Source organism: Coregonus clupeaformis, unplaced genomic scaffold, assembly GCF_020615455.1.
Source record: "Coregonus clupeaformis isolate EN_2021a unplaced genomic scaffold, ASM2061545v1 scaf0500, whole genome shotgun sequence".
NCBI classification, from domain to species: domain Eukaryota; kingdom Metazoa; phylum Chordata; class Actinopteri; order Salmoniformes; family Salmonidae; genus Coregonus; species Coregonus clupeaformis.
In genome coordinates this window covers 183,876-202,030 of record NW_025533955.1, presented here as the reverse complement: position 1 = coordinate 202,030, position 18,155 = coordinate 183,876, and the positions used below count along the sequence as shown (strand labels likewise).

The 18,155-nt window shown below is 48.1% G+C and overlaps 1 protein-coding gene across 6 annotated transcripts in view; it reads right to left on the bottom strand.

Annotated features, from left to right (window-relative positions):
* Positions 1–18,155, bottom strand: part of katnal2 (katanin p60 subunit A-like 2) — a 67,437-nt gene that overhangs the window by 15,724 nt on the left and 33,558 nt on the right. For all 6 annotated transcript variants that reach the window (XM_041872683.2, XM_041872686.2, XM_045215717.1 and 3 more), the window contains one exon: positions 8,994–9,104. In XM_041872683.2, the coding sequence (XP_041728617.2) occupies positions 8,994–9,104 (111 nt within the window). The remainder of the gene's footprint in view (positions 1–8,993; positions 9,105–18,155) is intronic.

The window sequence follows — 18,155 nt, the reverse complement described above, 5'->3', positions numbered from 1 at the left end:
AGGTTAGGGTTAAGGTTAGAGAGGGTTGGACCTACCAGGGCAGGATAGGGTTAGAGGTTAGGGTAGAGAGGGTTAGACCTACCAGGGCAGGATAGGGTTAGAGGTTAGGGTAGAGAGGGTTAGACCTACCAGGGCAGGTTAGGGTTAGAGGTTAGGGTTAAGGTTAGAGAGGGTTAGACCTACCAGGGCAGGATAGGGTTAGAGGTTAGGGTAGAGAGGGTTAGACCTACCAGGGCAGGATAGGGTTAGAGGTTAGGGTAGAGAGGGTTAGACCTACCAGGGCAGGATAGGGTTAGAGGTTAGGGTAGAGAGGGTTAGACCTACCAGGGCAGGATAGGGTTAGAGGTTAGGGTTAAGGTTAGAGAGGGTTAGACCTACCAGGGCAGGATAGGGTTAGAGGTTAGGGTAGAGAGGGTTAGACCTACCAGGGCAGGATAGGGTTAGAGGTTAGGGTAGAGAGGGTTAGACCTACCAGGGCAGGATAGGGTTAGAGGTTAGGGTAGAGAGGGTTAGACCTACCAGGGCAGGATAGGGTTAGAGGTTAGGGTAGAGAGGGTTAGACCTACCAGGGCAGGACAGGGTTAGAGGTTAGGGTAGAAAGGGTTAGACCTACCAGGGCAGGATAGGGTTAGAGGTTAGGGTAGAGAGGGTTAGACCTACCAGGGCAGGATAGGGTTAGAGGTTAGGGTAGAGAGGGTTAGACCTACCAGGGCAGGATAGGGTTAGAGGTTAGGGTAGAGAGGGTTAGACCTACCAGGGCAGGATAGGATTAGAGGTTAGGGTAGAGAGGGTTAGACCTACCAGGGCAGGATAGGGTTAGAGGTTAGGGTAGAGAGGGTTAGACCTACCAGGGCAGGATAGGGTTAGAGGTTAGGGTAGAGAGGGTTAGACCTACCAGGGCAGGATAGGGTTAGAGGTTAGGGTAGAGAGGGTTAGACCTACCAGGGCAGGATAGGGATAGAGGTTAGGTTAGAGGGTAGAGAGGGTTAGACCTACCAGGGCAGGATAGGGTTAGAGGTTAGGGTTGTAGAGAGGGTTAGACCTACCAGGGCAGGATAGGGTTAGAGGTTAGGGTTAGTTAGAGAGGGTTAGACCTACCAGGGCAGGTTAGGGTTAGAGGTTAGGGTTAAGGTTAGAGAGGGTTAGACCTACCAGGGCAGGATAGGGTTAGAGGTTAGGATAGAGAGGGTTAGACCTACCAGGCAGGTTAGGGTTAGAGGTTAGGGGTAGAGGGTTAGACCTACCAGGGCAGGATAGGGTTAGAGGTTAGGATAGAGAGGGGTTAGACCTACCAGGGCAGGTTAGGGTTAGAGGTTAGGGTTAAGGTAGAGGGGTTAGACCTACCAGGGCAGGATAGGGTTAGAGGTTAGGGTAGAGAGGGTTAGACCTACCAGGGCAGGATAGGGTTAGAGGTTAGGGTTAAGGTTAGAGAGGGTTAGACCTACCAGGGCAGGATAGGGTTAGAGGTTAGGGTTAAGGTTAGAGAGGGTTAGACCTACCAGGGCGGGATAGGGTTAGAGGTTAGGGTTAAGGTTAGAGAGGGTTAGACCTACCAGGGCAGGATAGGGTTAGAGGTTAGGGTAGAGAGGGTTAGACCTACCAGGGCAGGATAGGGTTAGAGGTTAGGGTAGAGAGGGTTAGACCTACCAGGGCAGGATAGGGTTAGAGGTTAGGGTAGAGAGGGTTAGACCTACCAGGGCAGGACAGGGTTAGAGGTTAGGGTAGAGAGGGTTAGACCTACCAGGGCAGGATAGGGTTAGAGGTTAGGTAGAGAGGTTAGACCTACCAGGGCAGGATAGGGTTAGAGGTTAGGGTAAAGGTTAGAGAGGTTAGACCTACCAGGGCAGGATAGGGTTAGAGGTTAGGGTAGAGAGGGTTAGACCTACCAGGGCAGGATAGGGTTAGAGGTTAGGGTAGAGAGGGTTAGACCTACCAGGGCAGGTTAGGGTTAGAGGTTAGGGTAGAGAGGGTTAGACCTACCAGGGCAGGATAGGGTTAGAGGTTAGGGGGTTAGAGAGGGTTAGACCTACCAGGGCAGGATAGGGTTAGAGGTTAGGGTAGAGAGGGTTAGACCTACCAGGGCAGGTTAGGGTTAGAGGTTAGGGTAGAGAGGGTTAGACCTACCAGGGCAGGTTAGGGTTAGAGGTTAGGGTAGAGAGGGTTAGACCTACCAGGGCAGGATAGGGTTAGAGGTTAGGGTTAAGGTTAGAGAGGGTTAGACCTACCAGGGCAGGTTAGGGTTAGAGGTTAGGGTAGAGAGGGTTAGACCTACCAGGGCAGGATAGGGTTAAAGGTTAGGGTAGAGAGGGGTTAGACCTACCAGGGCAGGTTAGGGTTAGAGGTTAGGGTAGAGAGGGTTAGACCTACCAGGGCAGGATAGGGTTAGAGGTTAGGGTAGAGAGGGTTAGACCTACCAGGGCAGGATAGGGTTAGAGGTTAGGGTTAAGGTTAGAGAGGGTTAGACCTACCAGGGCAGGATAGGGTTAGAGGTTAGGGTAGAGAGGTTAGACCTACCAGGGCAGGATAGGGTTAGAGGTTAGGGTAGAGAGGGTTAGACCTACCAGGGCAGGTTAGGGTTAGAGGTTAGGGTAGAGAGGGGTTAGACCTACCAGGGCAGGATAGGGTTAGAGGTTAGGGTTAAGGTTAGAGAGGGTTAGACCTACCAGGGCAGGTTAGGGTTAGAGGTTAGGGTAGAGAGGGTTAGACCTACCAGGGCAGGATAGGGTTAAAGGTTAGGGTAGAGAGGGTTAGACCTACCAGGGCAGGTTAGGGTTAGAGGTTAGGGTAGAGAGGGTTAGACCTACCAGGGCAGGATAGGGTTAGAGGTTAGGGTAGAGAGGGTTAGACCTACCAGGGCAGGATAGGGTTAGAGGTTAGGGTAGAGAGGGTTAGACCTACCAGGGCAGGATAGGGTTAGAGGTTAGGGTAGAGAGGGTTAGACCTACCAGGGCAGGATAGGGTTAGAGGTTAGGGTAGAGAGGGTTAGACCTACCAGGGCAGGATAGGGTTAGAGGTTAGGGTAGAGAGGGTTAGACCTACCAGGGCAGGATAGGGTTAGAGGTTAGGGTAGAGAGGGTTAGACCTACCAGGGCAGGATAGGGTTAGCGGTTAGGGGTAGAGAGGTTAGACCTACCAGGGCAGGTTAGGGTTAGAGGTTAGGGGTAGAGAGGGTTAGACCTACCAGGGCAGGATAGGGTTAGAGGTTAGGGTAGAGAGGGTTAGACCTACCAGGGCAGGATAGGGTTAGAGGTTAGGGTTAAGGTTAGAGAGGGTTAGACCTACCAGGGCAGGATAGGGTTAGAGGTTAGGGTAGAGAGGGTTAGACCTACCAGGGCAGGATAGGGTTAGAGGTTAGGGTAGAGAGGGTTAGACCTACCAGGGCAGGATAGGGTTAGAGGTTGGGTAGAGAGGGTTAGACCTACCAGGGCAGGATAGGGTTAGAGGTTAGGGTAGAGAGGGTTAGACCTACCAGGGCAGGTTAGGGTTAGAGGTTAGGGTAGAGAGGGTTAGACCTACCAGGGCAGGATAGGGTTAGAGGTTAGGGTAGAGAGGGTTAGACCTACCAGGGCAGGATAGGGTTAGAGGTTAGGGTTAAGGTTAGAGAGGGTTAGACCTACCAGGGCAGGATAGGGTTAGAGGTTAGGGTAGAGTGGGTTAGAACTACCAGGGCAGGATAGGGTTAGAGGTTAGGGTAGAGAGGGTTAGACCTACCAGGGCAGGATAGGGTTAGAGGTTAGGGTTAAGGTTAGAGAGGGTTAGACCTACCAGGGCAGGATAGGGTTAGAGGTTAGGGTAGAGAGGGTTAGACCTACCAGGGCAGGATAGGGTTAGAGGTTAGGGTTAAGGTTAGAGAGGGTTAGACCTACCAGGGCAGGATAGGGTTAGAGGCTAGGGTAGAGAGGGTTAGACCTACCAGGGCAGGTTAGGGTTAGAGGTTAGGGTAGAGAGGGTTAGACCTACCAGGGCAGGATAGGGTTAGAGGTTAGGGTAGAGAGGGTTAGACCTACCAGGGCAGGATAGGGTTAGAGGTTAGGGTAGAGAGGGTTAGACCTACCAGGGCAGGATAGGGTTAGAGGTTAGGGTAGAGAGGGTTAGACCTACCAGGGCAGGTTTAGGGTTAGAGGTTAGGGTAGAGAGGGTTAGACCTACCAGGGCAGGTTAGGGTTAGAGGTTAGGGTAGAGAGGGTTAGACCTACCAGGGCAGGATAGGGTTAGAGGTTAGGGTAGAGAGGGTTAGACCTACCAGGGCAGGATAGGGTTAGAGGTTAGGGTAGAGAGGGTTAGACCTACCAGGGCAGGATAGGGTTAGAGGTTAGGGTAGAGAGGGTTAGACCTACCAGGGCAGGTTAGGGTTAGAGGTTAGGGTAGAGAGGGTTAGACCTACCAGGGCAGGATAGGGTTAGAGGTTAGGGTAGAGAGGGTTAGACCTACCAGGGCAGGATAGGGTTAGAGGTTAGGGTTAAGGTTAGAGAGGGTTAGACCTACCAGGGCAGGATAGGGTTAGAGGTTAGGGTAGAGTGGGTTAGAACTACCAGGGCAGGATAGGGTTAGAGGTTAGGGTAGAGAGGGTTAGACCTACCAGGGCAGGATAGGGTTAGAGGTTAGGGTTAAGGTTAGAGAGGGTTAGACCTACCAGGGCAGGATAGGGTTAGAGGTTAGGGTAGAGAGGGTTAGACCTACCAGGGCAGGATAGGGTTAGAGGTTAGGGTTAAGGTTAGAGAGGGTTAGACCTACCAGGGCAGGATAGGGTTAGAGGCTAGGGTAGAGAGGGGTTAGACCTACCAGGGCAGGTTAGGGTTAGAGGTTAGGGTAGAGAGGGTTAGACCTACCAGGGCAGGTTAGGGTTAGAGGTTAGGGTAGAGAGGGTTAGACCTACCAGGGCAGGATAGGGTTAGAGGTTAGGGTAGAGAGGGTTAGACCTACCAGGGCAGGATAGGGTTAGAGGTTAGGGTAGAGAGGGTTAGACCTACCAGGGCAGGATAGGGTTAGAGGTTAGGGTAGAGAGGGTTAGACCTACCAGGGCAGGTTAGGGTTAGAGGTTAGGGTAGAGAGGGTTAGACCTACCAGGGCAGGATAGGGTTAGAGGTTAGGGTAGAGAGGGTTAGACCTACCAGGGCAGGATAGGGTTAGAGGTTAGGGTAGAGAGGGTTAGACCTACCAGGGCAGGATAGGGATAGAGGTTAGGGTAGAGAGGGTTAGACCTACCAGGGCAGGTTAGGGTTAGAGGTTAGGGTAGAGAGGGTTAGACCTACCAGGGCAGGATAGGGTTAGAGGTTAGGGTAGAGAGGGTTAGACCTACCAGGGCAGGATACGGTTAGAGGTTAGGGTAGAGAGGGTTAGACCTACCAGGGTAGGACAGGGTTAGAGGTTAGGGTAGAGAGGGTTAGACCTACCAGGGCAGGACAGGGTTAGAGGTTAGGGTAGAGAGGGTTAGACCTACCAGGGCAGGATAGGGTTAGAGGTTAGGGTAGAGAGGGTTAGACCTACCAGGGCAGGTTAGGGTTAGAGGTTAGGGTAGAGAGGGTTAGACCTACCAGGGCAGGATATGGTTAGAGGTTTGGGTTAAGGTTAGAGAGAGTTAGACCTACCAGGGTAGGATAGGGTTAGAGGTTAGGGTTGAGGTTAGAGAGGGTTAGACCTACCAGGGCAGGATAGGGTTAGAGGTTAGGGTAGAGAGGGTTAGACCTACCAGGGCAGGATAGGGTTAGCGGTTAGGGTAGAGAGGGTTAGACCTACCAGGGCAGGTTAGGGTTAGAGGTTAGGGTAGAGAGGGTTAGACCTACCAGGGCAGGATAGGGTTAGAGGTTAGGGTAGAGAGGGTTAGACCTACCAGGGCAGGATAGGGTTAGAGGTTAGGGTTAAGGTTAGAGAGGGTTAGACCTACCAGGGCAGGATAGGGTTAGAGGTTAGGTAGAGAGGTTAGACCTACCAGGGCAGGATAGGGTTAGAGGTTAGGGTAGAGAGGGTTAGACCTACCAGGGCAGGATAGGGTTAGAGGTTAGGGTAGAGAGGGTTAGACCTACCAGGGCAGGATAGGGTTAGAGGTTAGGGTAGAGAGGGTTAGACCTACCAGGGCAGGTTAGGGTTAGAGGTTAGGGTAGAGAGGGTTAGACCTACCAGGGCAGGATAGGGTTAGAGGTTAGGGTAGAGAGGGTTAGACCTACCAGGGCAGGTTAGGGTTAGAGGTTAGGGTAGAGAGGGTTAGACCTACCAGGGCAGGATAGGGTTAGAGGTTAGGGTTAAGGTTAGAGAGGGTTAGACCTACCAGGGCAGGATAGGGTTAGAGGTTAGGGTAGAGAGGGTTAGACCTACCAGGGCAGGTTAGGGTTAGAGGTTAGGGTAGAGAGGGTTAGACCTACCAGGGCAGGATAGGGTTAGAGGTTAGGGTAGAGAGGGTTAGACCTACCAGGGCAGGTTAGGGTTAGAGGTTAGGGTAGAGAGGGTTAGACCTACCAGGGCAGGATAGGGTTAGAGGTTAGGGTAGAGAGGGTTAGACCTACCAGGGCAGGTTAGGGTTAGAGGTTAGGGTAGAGAGGGTTAGACCTACCAGGGCAGGATAGGGTTAGAGGTTAGGGTAGAGAGGGTTAGACCTAACAGGGCAGGATAGGGTTAGAGGTTAGGGTAGAGAGGGTTAGACCTACCAGGGCAGGATAGGGTTAGAGGTTAGGGTAGAGAGGGTTAGACCTACCAGGGCAGGATAGGGTTAGAGGTTAGGGTAGAGAGGGTTAGACCTACCAGGGCAGGATAGGGTTAGAGGTTAGGGTAGAGAGGGTTAGACCTACCAGGGCAGGATAGGGTTAGAGGTTAGGGTAGAGAGGGTTAGACCTACCAGGGCAGGACAGGGTTAGAGGTTAGGGTAGAGAGGGTTAGACCTACCAGGGCAGGTTAGGTTAGAGGTTAGGGTAGAGAGGGTTAGACCTACCAGGGCAGGATAGGGTTAGAGGTTTGGGTTAAGGTTAGAGAGAGTTAGACCTACCAGGGCAGGATAGGGTTAGAGGTTAGGGTAGAGAGGGTTAGACCTACCAGGGCAGGATAGGGTTAGAGGTTAGGGTTAAGGTTAGAGAGGGTTAGACCTACCAGGGCAGGATAGGGTTAGAGGTTAGGGTAGAGTGGTTAGACCTACCAGGGCAGGATAGGGTTAGAGGTTAGGGTTAAGGTTAGAGAGGGTTAGACCTACCAGGGCAGGATAGGGTTAGAGGTTAGGGTAGAGAGGGTTAGACCTACCAGGGCAGGATAGGGTTAGAGGTTAGGGTTAAGGTTAGAGAGGGTTAGACCTACCAGGGCAGGATAGGGTTAGAGGTTAGGGTAGAGAGGGTTAGACCTACCAGGGCAGGATAGGGTTAGAGGTTAGGCAGAGAGGGTTAGACCTACCAGGGCAGGATAGGGTTAGAGGTTAGGGTAGAGAGGGTTAGACCTACCAGGGCAGGATAGGGTTTAGAGGTTAGGGTAGAGAGGGTTAGACCTACCAGGGCAGGATAGGGTTAGAGATTAGGGTAGAGAGGGTTAGACCTACCAGGGCAGGATAGGGTTAGAGGTTAGGGTAGAGAGGGTTAGACCTACCAGGGCAGGTTAGGGTTAGAGGTTAGGGTAGAGGGTTAGACCTACCAGGGCAGGTTAGGGTTAGAGGTTAGGGTAGAGAGGGTTAGACCTACCAGGGCAGGATAGGGTTAGAGGTTAGGGTAGAGAGGGTTAGACCTACCAGGGCAGGATAGGGATAGAGGTTAGGGTAGAGAGGGTTAGACCTACCAGGGCAGGTTAGGGTTAGAGGTTAGGGTAGAGAGGGTTAGACCTACCAGGGCAGGATAGGGTTAGAGGTTAGGGTAGAGAGGGTTAGACCTACCAGGGCAGGATACGGTTAGAGGTTAGGGTAGAGAGGGTTAGACCTACCAGGGTAGGACAGGGTTAGAGGTTAGGGTAGAGAGGGTTAGACCTACCAGGGCAGGACAGGGTTAGAGGTTAGGGTAGAGAGGGTTAGACCTACCAGGGCAGGATAGGGGTTAGAGGTTAGGGTAGAGAGGGTTAGACCTACCAGGGCAGGTTATGGTTAGAGGTTAGGGTATAGAGAGAGTTAGACCTACCAGGGTAGGATAGGGTTAGAGGTTAGGGTTGAGGTTAGAGAGGGTTAGACCTACCAGGGCAGGATAGGGTTAGAGGTTAGGGTTAAGGTTAGAGAGGGTTAGACCTACCAGGCAGGATAGGGTTAGAGGTTAGGGTAGAGTGGGTTAGACCTACCAGGGCAGGATAGGTTAGAGGTTAGGGTAGAGAGGGTTAGACCTACCAGGGCAGGATAGGGTTAGAGAGTTAAGGGTTAGAGAGGGTTAGACCTACCAGGGCAGGATAGGGTTAGAGGTTAGGGTAGAGAGGGTTAGACCTACCAGGGCAGGATAGGGTTAGAGGTTAGAGGTAAGGTTAGAGAGGGTTAGACCTACCAGGCAGGATAGGGTTAGAGGTTAGGGTAGAGAGGGTTAGACCTACCAGGGCAGGTTAGGGTTAGAGGTTAGGGTAGAGAGGGTTGGACCTACCAGGGCAGGTTAGGGTTAGAGGTTAGGGTAGAGAGGGTTAGACCTACCAGGGCAGGATAGGGTTAGAGGTTAGGGTAGAGAGGGTTAGACCTACCAGGGCAGGATAGGGTTAGAGGTTAGGGTAGAGAGGGTTAGACCTACCAGGGCAGGTTAGGGTTAGAGGTTAGGGTAGAGAGGGTTAGACCTACCAGGGCAGGATAGGGTTAGAGGTTAGGGTAGAGAGGGTTAGACCTACCAGGGCAGGATAGGGGTTAGAGGTTAGGGTAGAGAGGGTTAGACCTACCAGGGCAGGTTAGGGTTAGAGGTTAGGGTAGAGAGGGTTAGACCTACCAGGGCAGGATAGGGTTAGAGGTTAGGGTAGAGAGGGTTAGACCTACCAGGGCAGGATAGGGTTAGAGGTTAGGGTAGAGAGGGTTAGACCTACCAGGGCAGGATAGGGTTAGAGGTTAGGGTAGAGAGGGTTAGACCTACCAGGGCAGGTTAGATGCTGCCAGGACAAAAACCACGTCGTCAGATCGGGCCAGTCCATCCATCTGAACCAAAAGCTCTGTCTTCATCCTTCTGCTGCCCTCGTGCTCTCCTCTGGACCAGGACAACAACACACACAGAGCAGAGAGCTGCATTAGTAATACAGAGAGCAGCATTAATAACACAGAGAGCTGCATTAGTAACACAGAGAACAGAGAGCTGCATTAGTAACACAGAGAACAGAGAGCTGCATTAGTAACACAGAGAGCAGAGAGCTGCATTAGTAACACAGAGAGCTGCATTAGTAACAGAGAACAGAGAGCTGCATTAGTAACACAGAGAACAGAGAGCTGCATTAGTAACACAGAGAACAGAGAGCTGCATTAGTAACACAGAGAACAGAGAGCTGCATTAGTAACACAGAGAACAGAGAGCTGCATTAGTAACTCAGAGAACAGAGAGCTGCATTAGTAACACAGAGAGCAGAGAGCTGCATTAGTAACACAGAGAGCTGCATTAGTAACACAGAGAACAGAGAGCTGCATTAGTAACACAGAGAGCAGAGAGCTGCATTAGTAACACAGAGAGCTGCATTAGTAACAGAGAACAGAGAGCTGCATTAGTAACACAGAGAACAGAGAGCTGCATTAGTAACACAGAGAGCAGAGAGCTGCATTAGTAACACAGAGAGCAGAGAGCTGCATTAGTAACACAGAGAGCAGAGAGCTGCATTAGTAACACAGAGAGCTGCATTAGTAACAGAGAACAGAGAGCTGCATTAGTAACACAGAGAACAGAGAGCTGCATTAGTAACACAGAGAGCAGAGAGCTGCATTATTAACACAGAGAGCTGCATTAGTAACACAGAGAGCTGCATTAGTAACACAGAACAGAGAGCTGCATTAGTAACACAGAGAACAGAGAGCTGCATTAGTAACACAGAGAAAAGAGAGCTGCATTAGAAACACAGAGAGCAGAGAGCTGCATTAGAAACACAGAGAGCAGAGAGCTGCATTAGTAACACAGAGAGCAGAGAGCTGCTTTAGTAACACAGAGAAAAGAGAGCTGCATTAGTAACACAGAGAGCAGAGAGCTGCATTAGTAACACAGATAACAGAGAGCTGCATTAGTAACACAGAGAAAAGAGAGCTGCATTAGAAACACAGAGAACAGAGAGCTGCATTAGTAACACAGAGAGCCGAGAGCTGCATTAGAAACACAGAGAGCAGAGAGCTGCATTATTAACACAGAGAGCAGAGAGCTGCATTAGTAACACAGAGAGCAGAGAGCTGCATTATTAACACAGAGAGCAGAGAGCTGCATTAGTAACACAGAGAACAGAGAGCTGCATTAGAAACACAGAGAGCAGAGAGCTGCATTATTAACACAGAGAGCAGAGAGCTGCATTAGTAACACAGAGAACAGAGAGCTGCATTAGTAACACAGAGAGCTGCATTAGTAACACAGAGAGCAGAGAGCTGCATTAGAAACACAGAGAGCAGAGAGCTGCATTAGTAACACAGAGAGCTGCATTAGTAACACAGAGAACAGAGAGCTGCATTAGAAACACAGAGAGCAGAGAGCTGCATTAGTAAGACAGAGAACAGAGAGCTGCATTAGTAACACAGAGAGCTGCATTAGTAACTCAGAGAGCTGCATTAGTAACTCAGAGAGCTGCATTAGTAACACACACAGCAGCATTAGTAACACAGAACAGAGAGCTGCATTAGTAACACAGAGAGCTGCATTAGTAACACAGAGAGCAGAGAGCTGCATTAGAAACACAGAGAGCAGAGAGCTGCATTAGTAAGACAGAGAGCAGAGAGCTGCATTAGTAACTCAGAGAACAGAGAGCTGCATTAATAACACAGAGAGCAGAGAGCTGCATTAATAACACAGAGAACAGAGAGCTGCATTAGTAACTCAGAGAACAGAGAGCTGCATTAGTAACACACACAGCAGCATTAGTAACACAGAACAGAGAGCTGCATTAGTAACACAGAGAGCTGCATTAGTAACACAGAGAACAGAGAGCTGCATTAGAAACACAGAGAGCAGAGAGCTGCATTAGTAACACAGAGAACAGAGAGCTGCATTAGTAACACAGAGAACAGAGAGCTGCATTAGTAACACAGAGAACAGAGAGCTGCATTAGTAACACAGAGAACAGAGAGCTGCATTAGTAACACAGAGAACAGAGAGCTGCATTAGTAACACAGAGAACAGAGAGCTGCATTAGTAACTCAGAGAGCTGCATTAGTAACACAGAGAGCTGCATTAGTAACACAGAACAGAGAGCTGCATTAGTAACACAGAGAACAGAGAGCTGCATTAGTAACACAGAGAACAGAGAGCTGCATTAGTAACACAGAGAACAGAGAGCTGCATTAGTAACACAGAGAACAGAGAGCTGCATTAGTAACACAGAGAGCAGAGAGCTGCATTAGTAACACAGAGAGCTGCATTAGTAACACAGAGAACAGAGAGCTGCATTAGTAACACAGAGAACAGAGAGCTGCATTAGTAACACAGAACAGAGAGCTGCATTAGTAACACAGAGAGCTGCATTAGTAACACAGAGAGCAGAGAGCTGCATTAGTAACACAGAACAGAGAGCTGCATTAGTAACACAGAGAACAGAGAGCTGCATTAGTAACACAGAGAACAGAGAGCTGCATTAGTAACACAGAGAACAGAGAGCTGCATTAGTAACACAGAGAACAGAGAGCTGCATTAGTAACACAGAGAACAGAGAGCTGCATTAGTAACACAGAGAGCAGAGAGCTGCATTAGTAACACAGAGAGCTGCATTAGTAACACAGAGAACAGAGAGCTGCATTAGTAACACAGAGAACAGAGAGCTGCATTAGTAACACAGAGAGCTGCATTAGTAACACAGAGAGCAGAGAGCTGCATTAGAAACACAGAGAGCAGAGAGCTGCATTAGTAACACAGAGAGCTGCATTAGTAACACAGAGAACAGAGAGCTGCATTAGAAACACAGAGAGCAGAGAGCTGCATTAGTAAGACAGAGAACAGAGAGCTGCATTAGTAACACAGAGAGCTGCATTAGTAACTCAGAGAGCAGAGAGCTGCATTAGAAACACAGAGAGCAGAGAGCTGCATTAGTAACACAGAGAGCTGCATTAGTAACACAGAGAACAGAGAGCTGCATTAGAAACACAGAGAGCAGAGAGCTGCATTAGTAAGACAGAGAACAGAGAGCTGCATTAGTAACACAGAGAGCTGCATTAGTAACTCAGAGAGCTGCATTAGTAACTCAGAGAGCTGCATTAGTAACACACACAGCAGCATTAGTAACACAGAACAGAGAGCTGCATTAGTAACACAGAGAGCTGCATTAGTAACACAGAGAGCAGAGAGCTGCATTAGAAACACAGAGAGCAGAGAGCTGCATTAGTAAGACAGAGAGCAGAGAGCTGCATTAGTAACTCAGAGAACAGAGAGCTGCATTAATAACACAGAGAGCAGAGAGCTGCATTAATAACACAGAGAACAGAGAGCTGCATTAGTAACTCCAGAGAACAGAGAGCTGCATTAGTAACACACACAGCAGCATTAGTAACACAGAACAGAGAGCTGCATTAGTAACACAGAGAGCTGCATTAGTAACACAGAGAACAGAGCTGCATTAGAAACACAGAGAGCAGAGAGCTGCATTAGTAACACAGAGAACAGAGAGCTGCATTAGTAACACAGAGAACAGAGAGCTGCATTAGTAACACAGAGAACAGAGAGCTGCATTAGAAACACAGAGAGCAGAGAGCTGCATTAGTAACACAGAGAACAGAGAGCTGCATTAGTAACACAGAGAACAGAGAGCTGCATTAGTAACACAGAGAACAGAGAGCTGCATTAGTAACACAGAGAACAGAGAGCTGCATTAGTAACACAGAGAACAGAGAGCTGCATTAGTAACACAGAGAACAGAGAGCTGCATTAGTAACTCAGAGAGCTGCATTAGTAACACAGAGAGCTGCATTAGTAACACAGAACAGAGAGCTGCATTAGTAACACAGAGAACAGAGAGCTGCATTAGTAACACAGAGAACAGAGAGCTGCATTAGTAACACAGAGAACAGAGAGCTGCATTAGTAACACAGAGAACAGAGAGCTGCATTAGTAACACAGAGAGCAGAGAGCTGCATTAGTAACACAGAGAGCTGCATTAGTAACACAGAGAACAGAGAGCTGCATTAGTAACACAGAGAACAGAGAGCTGCATTAGTAACACAGAACAGAGAGCTGCATTAGTAACACAGAGAGCTGCATTAGTAACACAGAGAGCAGAGAGCTGCATTAGTAACACAGAACAGAGAGCTGCATTAGTAACACAGAGAACAGAGAGCTGCATTAGTAACACAGAGAACAGAGAGCTGCATTAGTAACACAGAGAACAGAGAGCTGCATTAGTAACACAGAGAACAGAGAGCTGCATTAGTAACACAGAGAACAGAGAGCTGCATTAGTAACACAGAGAGCAGAGAGCTGCATTAGTAACACAGAACAGAGAGCTGCATTAGTAACTCAGAGAGCTGCATTAGTAACACAGAGAAAAGAGAGCTGCATTAGTAACACAGAGAACAGAGAGCTGCATTAGTAACACAGAGAACAGAGAGCTGCATTAGTAACACAGAGAACAGAGAGCTGCATTAGTAACACAGAGAGCAGAGAGCTGCATTAGTAACACAGAGAACAGAGAGCTGCATTAGAAACACAGAGAGCTGCATTAGTAACACAGAGAACAGAGAGCTGCATTAGTAACACAGAGAGCAGAGAGCTGCTTTAGTAACACAGAGAACAGAGAGCTGCTTTAGTAACACAGAGAACAGAGAGCTGCATTAGAAACACAGAGAAAAGAGCTGCATTAGAAACACAGAGAGCAGAGAGCTGCATTAGTAACACAGAGAACAGAGAGCTGCATTAGTAACACAGAGAGCAGAGAGCTGCATTAGTAACACAGAGAACAGAGAGCTGCATTAGTACCACAGAGAGCAGAGAGCTGCATTAGTAACACAGAGAGCAGAGAGCTGCATTAGTACCACAGAGAACAGAGAGCTGCATTAGTAACACAGAGAACAGAGAGCTGCATTAGTAACACAGAGAGAGCTGCATTAGTAACACAGAGAGCAGAGAGCTGCATTAGTAACTCAGAGAGCTGCATTAGTAACTCGGAGAGCTGCATTAGTAACACAGAGAGCTACATTAGTAACACAGAGAGCAGAGAGCTACATTAGTAACACAGAGAGCTGCATTAGTAACACAGAGAGCAGAGAGCTGCATTAGTAACACAGAGAGCAGAGAGCTACATTAGTAACACAGAGAGCTACATTAGTAACACAGAGAGCTACATTAGTAACACAGAGAGCTACATTAGTAACACAGAGAGCAGAGAGCTGCATTAGTAACACAGAGAGCAGAGAGCTGCATTAGTAAGACAGAGAACAGAGAGCTGCATTAGTAACTCAGAGAGCTGCATTAGTAACACACACAGCAGCATTAGTAACACAGAACAGAGAGCTGCATTAGTAACACAGAGAGCAGAGAGCTGCATTAGTAACACAGAGAACAGAGAGCTGCATTAGTAACTCAGAGAACAGAGAGCTGCATTAGTAACACAGAGAACAGAGAGCTGCATTAGTAACACAGAGAACAGAGAGCTGCATTAGTAACACAGAGAACAGAGAGCTGCATTAGTAACACAGAGAACAGAGAGCTGCATTAGTAACACAGAGAACAGAGAGCTGCATTAGTAACACAGAGAACAGAGAGCTGCATTAGTAACTCAGAGAGCGATTAGTAACACAGAGAACAGAGAGCTGCATTAGAAACACAGAGAGCAGAGAGCTGCATTAGTAACACAGAGAACAGAGAGCTGCATTAGTAACACAGAGAACAGAGAGCTGCATTAGTAACACAGAGAACAGAGAGCTGCAATAGTAACACAGAGAACAGAGAGCTGCATTAGTAACACAGAGAACAGAGAGCTGCATTAGTAACACAGAGAACAGAGAGCTGCATTAGTAACTCAGAGAGCTGCATTAGTAACACAGAGAGCTGCATTAGTAACACAGAACAGAGAGCTGCATTAGTAACACAGAGAACAGAGAGCTGCATTAGTAACACAGAGAACAGAGAGCTGCATTAGTAACACAGAGAACAGAGAGCTGCATTAGTAACACAGAGAACAGAGAGCTGCATTAGTAACACAGAGGCAGAGAGCTGCATTAGTAACACAGAGAGCTGCATTAGTAACACAGAGAACAGAGAGCTGCATTAGTAACACAGAGAACAGAGAGCTGCATTAGTAACACAGAACAGAGAGCTGCATTAGTAACACAGAGAGCTGCATTAGTAACACAGAGAGCAGAGAGCTGCATTAGTAACACAGAACAGAGAGCTGCATTAGTAACACAGAGAACAGAGAGCTGCATTAGTAACACAGAGAACAGAGAGCTGCATTAGTAACACAGAGAACAGAGAGCTGCATTAGTAACACAGAGAACAGAGAGCTGCATTAGTAACACAGAGGACAGAGAGCTGCATTAGTAACACAGAGAACAGAGAGCTGCATTAGTAACACAGAGAGCAGAGAGCTGCATTAGTAACACAGAGAGCTGCATTAGTAACACAGAGAACAGAGAGCTGCATTAGTAACACAGAGAACAGAGAGCTGCATTAGTAACACAGAGAGCTGCATTAGTAACACAGAGAGCAGAGAGCTGCATTAGAAACACAGAGAGCAGAGAGCTGCATTAGTAACACAGAGAGCTGCATTAGTAACACAGAGAACAGAGAGCTGCATTAGAAACACAGAGAGCAGAGAGCTGCATTAGTAAGACAGAGAACAGAGAGCTGCATTAGTAACACAGAGAGCTGCATTAGTAACTCAGAGAGCAGAGAGCTGCATTAGAAACACAGAGAGCAGAGAGCTGCATTAGTAACACAGAGAGCTGCATTAGTAACACAGAGAACAGAGAGCTGCATTAGAAACACAGAGAGCAGAGAGCTGCATTAGTAAGACAGAGAACAGAGAGCTGCATTAGTAACACAGAGAGCTGCATTAGTAACTCAGAGAGCTGCATTAGTAACTCAGAGAGCTGCATTAGTAACACACACAGCAGCATTAGTAACACAGAACAGAGAGCTGCATTAGTAACACAGAGAGCTGCATTAGTAACACAGAGAGCAGAGAGCTGCATTAGAAACACAGAGAGCAGAGAGCTGCATTAGTAAGACAGAGAGCAGAGAGCTGCATTAGTAACTCAGAGAACAGAGAGCTGCATTAATAACACAGAGAGCAGAGAGCTGCATTAATAACACAGAGAACAGAGAGCTGCATTAGTAACTCAGAGAACAGAGAGCTGCATTAGTAACACACACAGCAGCATTAGTAACACAGAACAGAGAGCTGCATTAGTAACACAGAGAGCTGCATTAGTAACACAGAGAACAGAGAGCTGCATTAGAAACACAGAGAGCAGAGAGCTGCATTAGTAACACAGAGAACAGAGAGCTGCATTAGTAACACAGAGAACAGAGAGCTGCATTAGTAACACAGAGAACAGAGAGCTGCATTAGAAACACAGAGAGCAGAGAGCTGCATTAGTAACACAGAGAACAGAGAGCTGCATTAGTAACACAGAGAACAGAGAGCTGCATTAGTAACACAGAGAACAGAGAGCTGCATTAGTAACACAGAGAACAGAGAGCTGCATTAGTAACACAGAGAACAGAGAGCTGCATTAGTAACACAGAGAACAGAGAGCTGCATTAGTAACTCAGAGAGCTGCATTAGTAACACAGAGAGCTGCATTAGTAACACAGAACAGAGAGCTGCATTAGTAACACAGAGAACAGAGAGCTGCATTAGTAACACAGAGAACAGAGAGCTGCATTAGTAACACAGAGAACAGAGAGCTGCATTAGTAACACAGAGAACAGAGAGCTGCATTAGTAACACAGAGAGCAGAGAGCTGCATTAGTAACACAGAGAGCTGCATTAGTAACACAGAGAACAGAGAGCTGCATTAGTAACACAGAGAACAGAGAGCTGCATTAGTAACACAGAACAGAGGCTGCATTAGTAACACAGAGAGCTGCATTAGTAACACAGAGAGCAGAGAGCTGCATTAGTAACACAGAACAGAGAGCTGCATTAGTAACACAGAGAACAGAGAGCTGCATTAGTAACACAGAGAACAGAGAGCTGCATTAGTAACACAGAGAACAGAGAGCTGCATTAGTAACACAGAGAACAGAGAGCTGCATTAGTAACACAGAGAACAGAGAGCTGCATTAGTAACACAGAGAGCAGAGAGCTGCATTAGTAACACAGAACAGAGAGAGCTGCATTAGTAACTCAGAGAGCTGCATTAGTAACACAGAGAAAAGAGAGCTGCATTAGTAACACAGAGAACAGAGAGCTGCATTAGTAACACAGAGAACAGAGAGCTGCATTAGTAACACAGAGAGCAGAGAGCTGCATTAGTAACACAGAGAACAGAGAGCTGCATTAGAAACACAGAGAGCTGCATTAGTAACACAGAGAACAGAGAGCTGCATTAGTAACACAGAGAGCAGAGAGCTGCTTTAGTAACACAGAGAACAGAGAGCTGCTTTAGTAACACAGAGAACAGAGAGCTGCATTAGAAACACAGAGAAAAGAGAGCTGCATTAGAAACACAGAGAGCAGAGAGCTGCATTAGTAACACAGAGAGCAGAGAGCTGCATTAGTAACACAGAGAGCAGAGAGCTGCATTAGTAACACAGAGAACAGAGAGCTGCATTAGTACCACAGAGAGCAGAGAGCTGCATTAGTAACACAGAGAGCAGAGAGCTGCATTAGTACCACAGAGAACAGAGAGCTGCATTAGTAACACAGAGAACAGAGAGCTGCATTAGTAACACAGAGAGCTGCATTAGTAACACAGAGAGCAGAGAGCTGCATTAGTAACTCAGAGAGCTGCATTAGTAACTCGGAGAGCTGCATTAGTAACACAGAGAGCTACATTAGTAACACAGAGAGCAGAGAGCTACATTAGTAACACAGAGAGCTGCATTAGTAACACAGAGAGCAGAGAGCTGCATTAGTAACACAGAGAGCAGAGAGCTGCATTAGTAACACAGAGAGCTACATTAGTA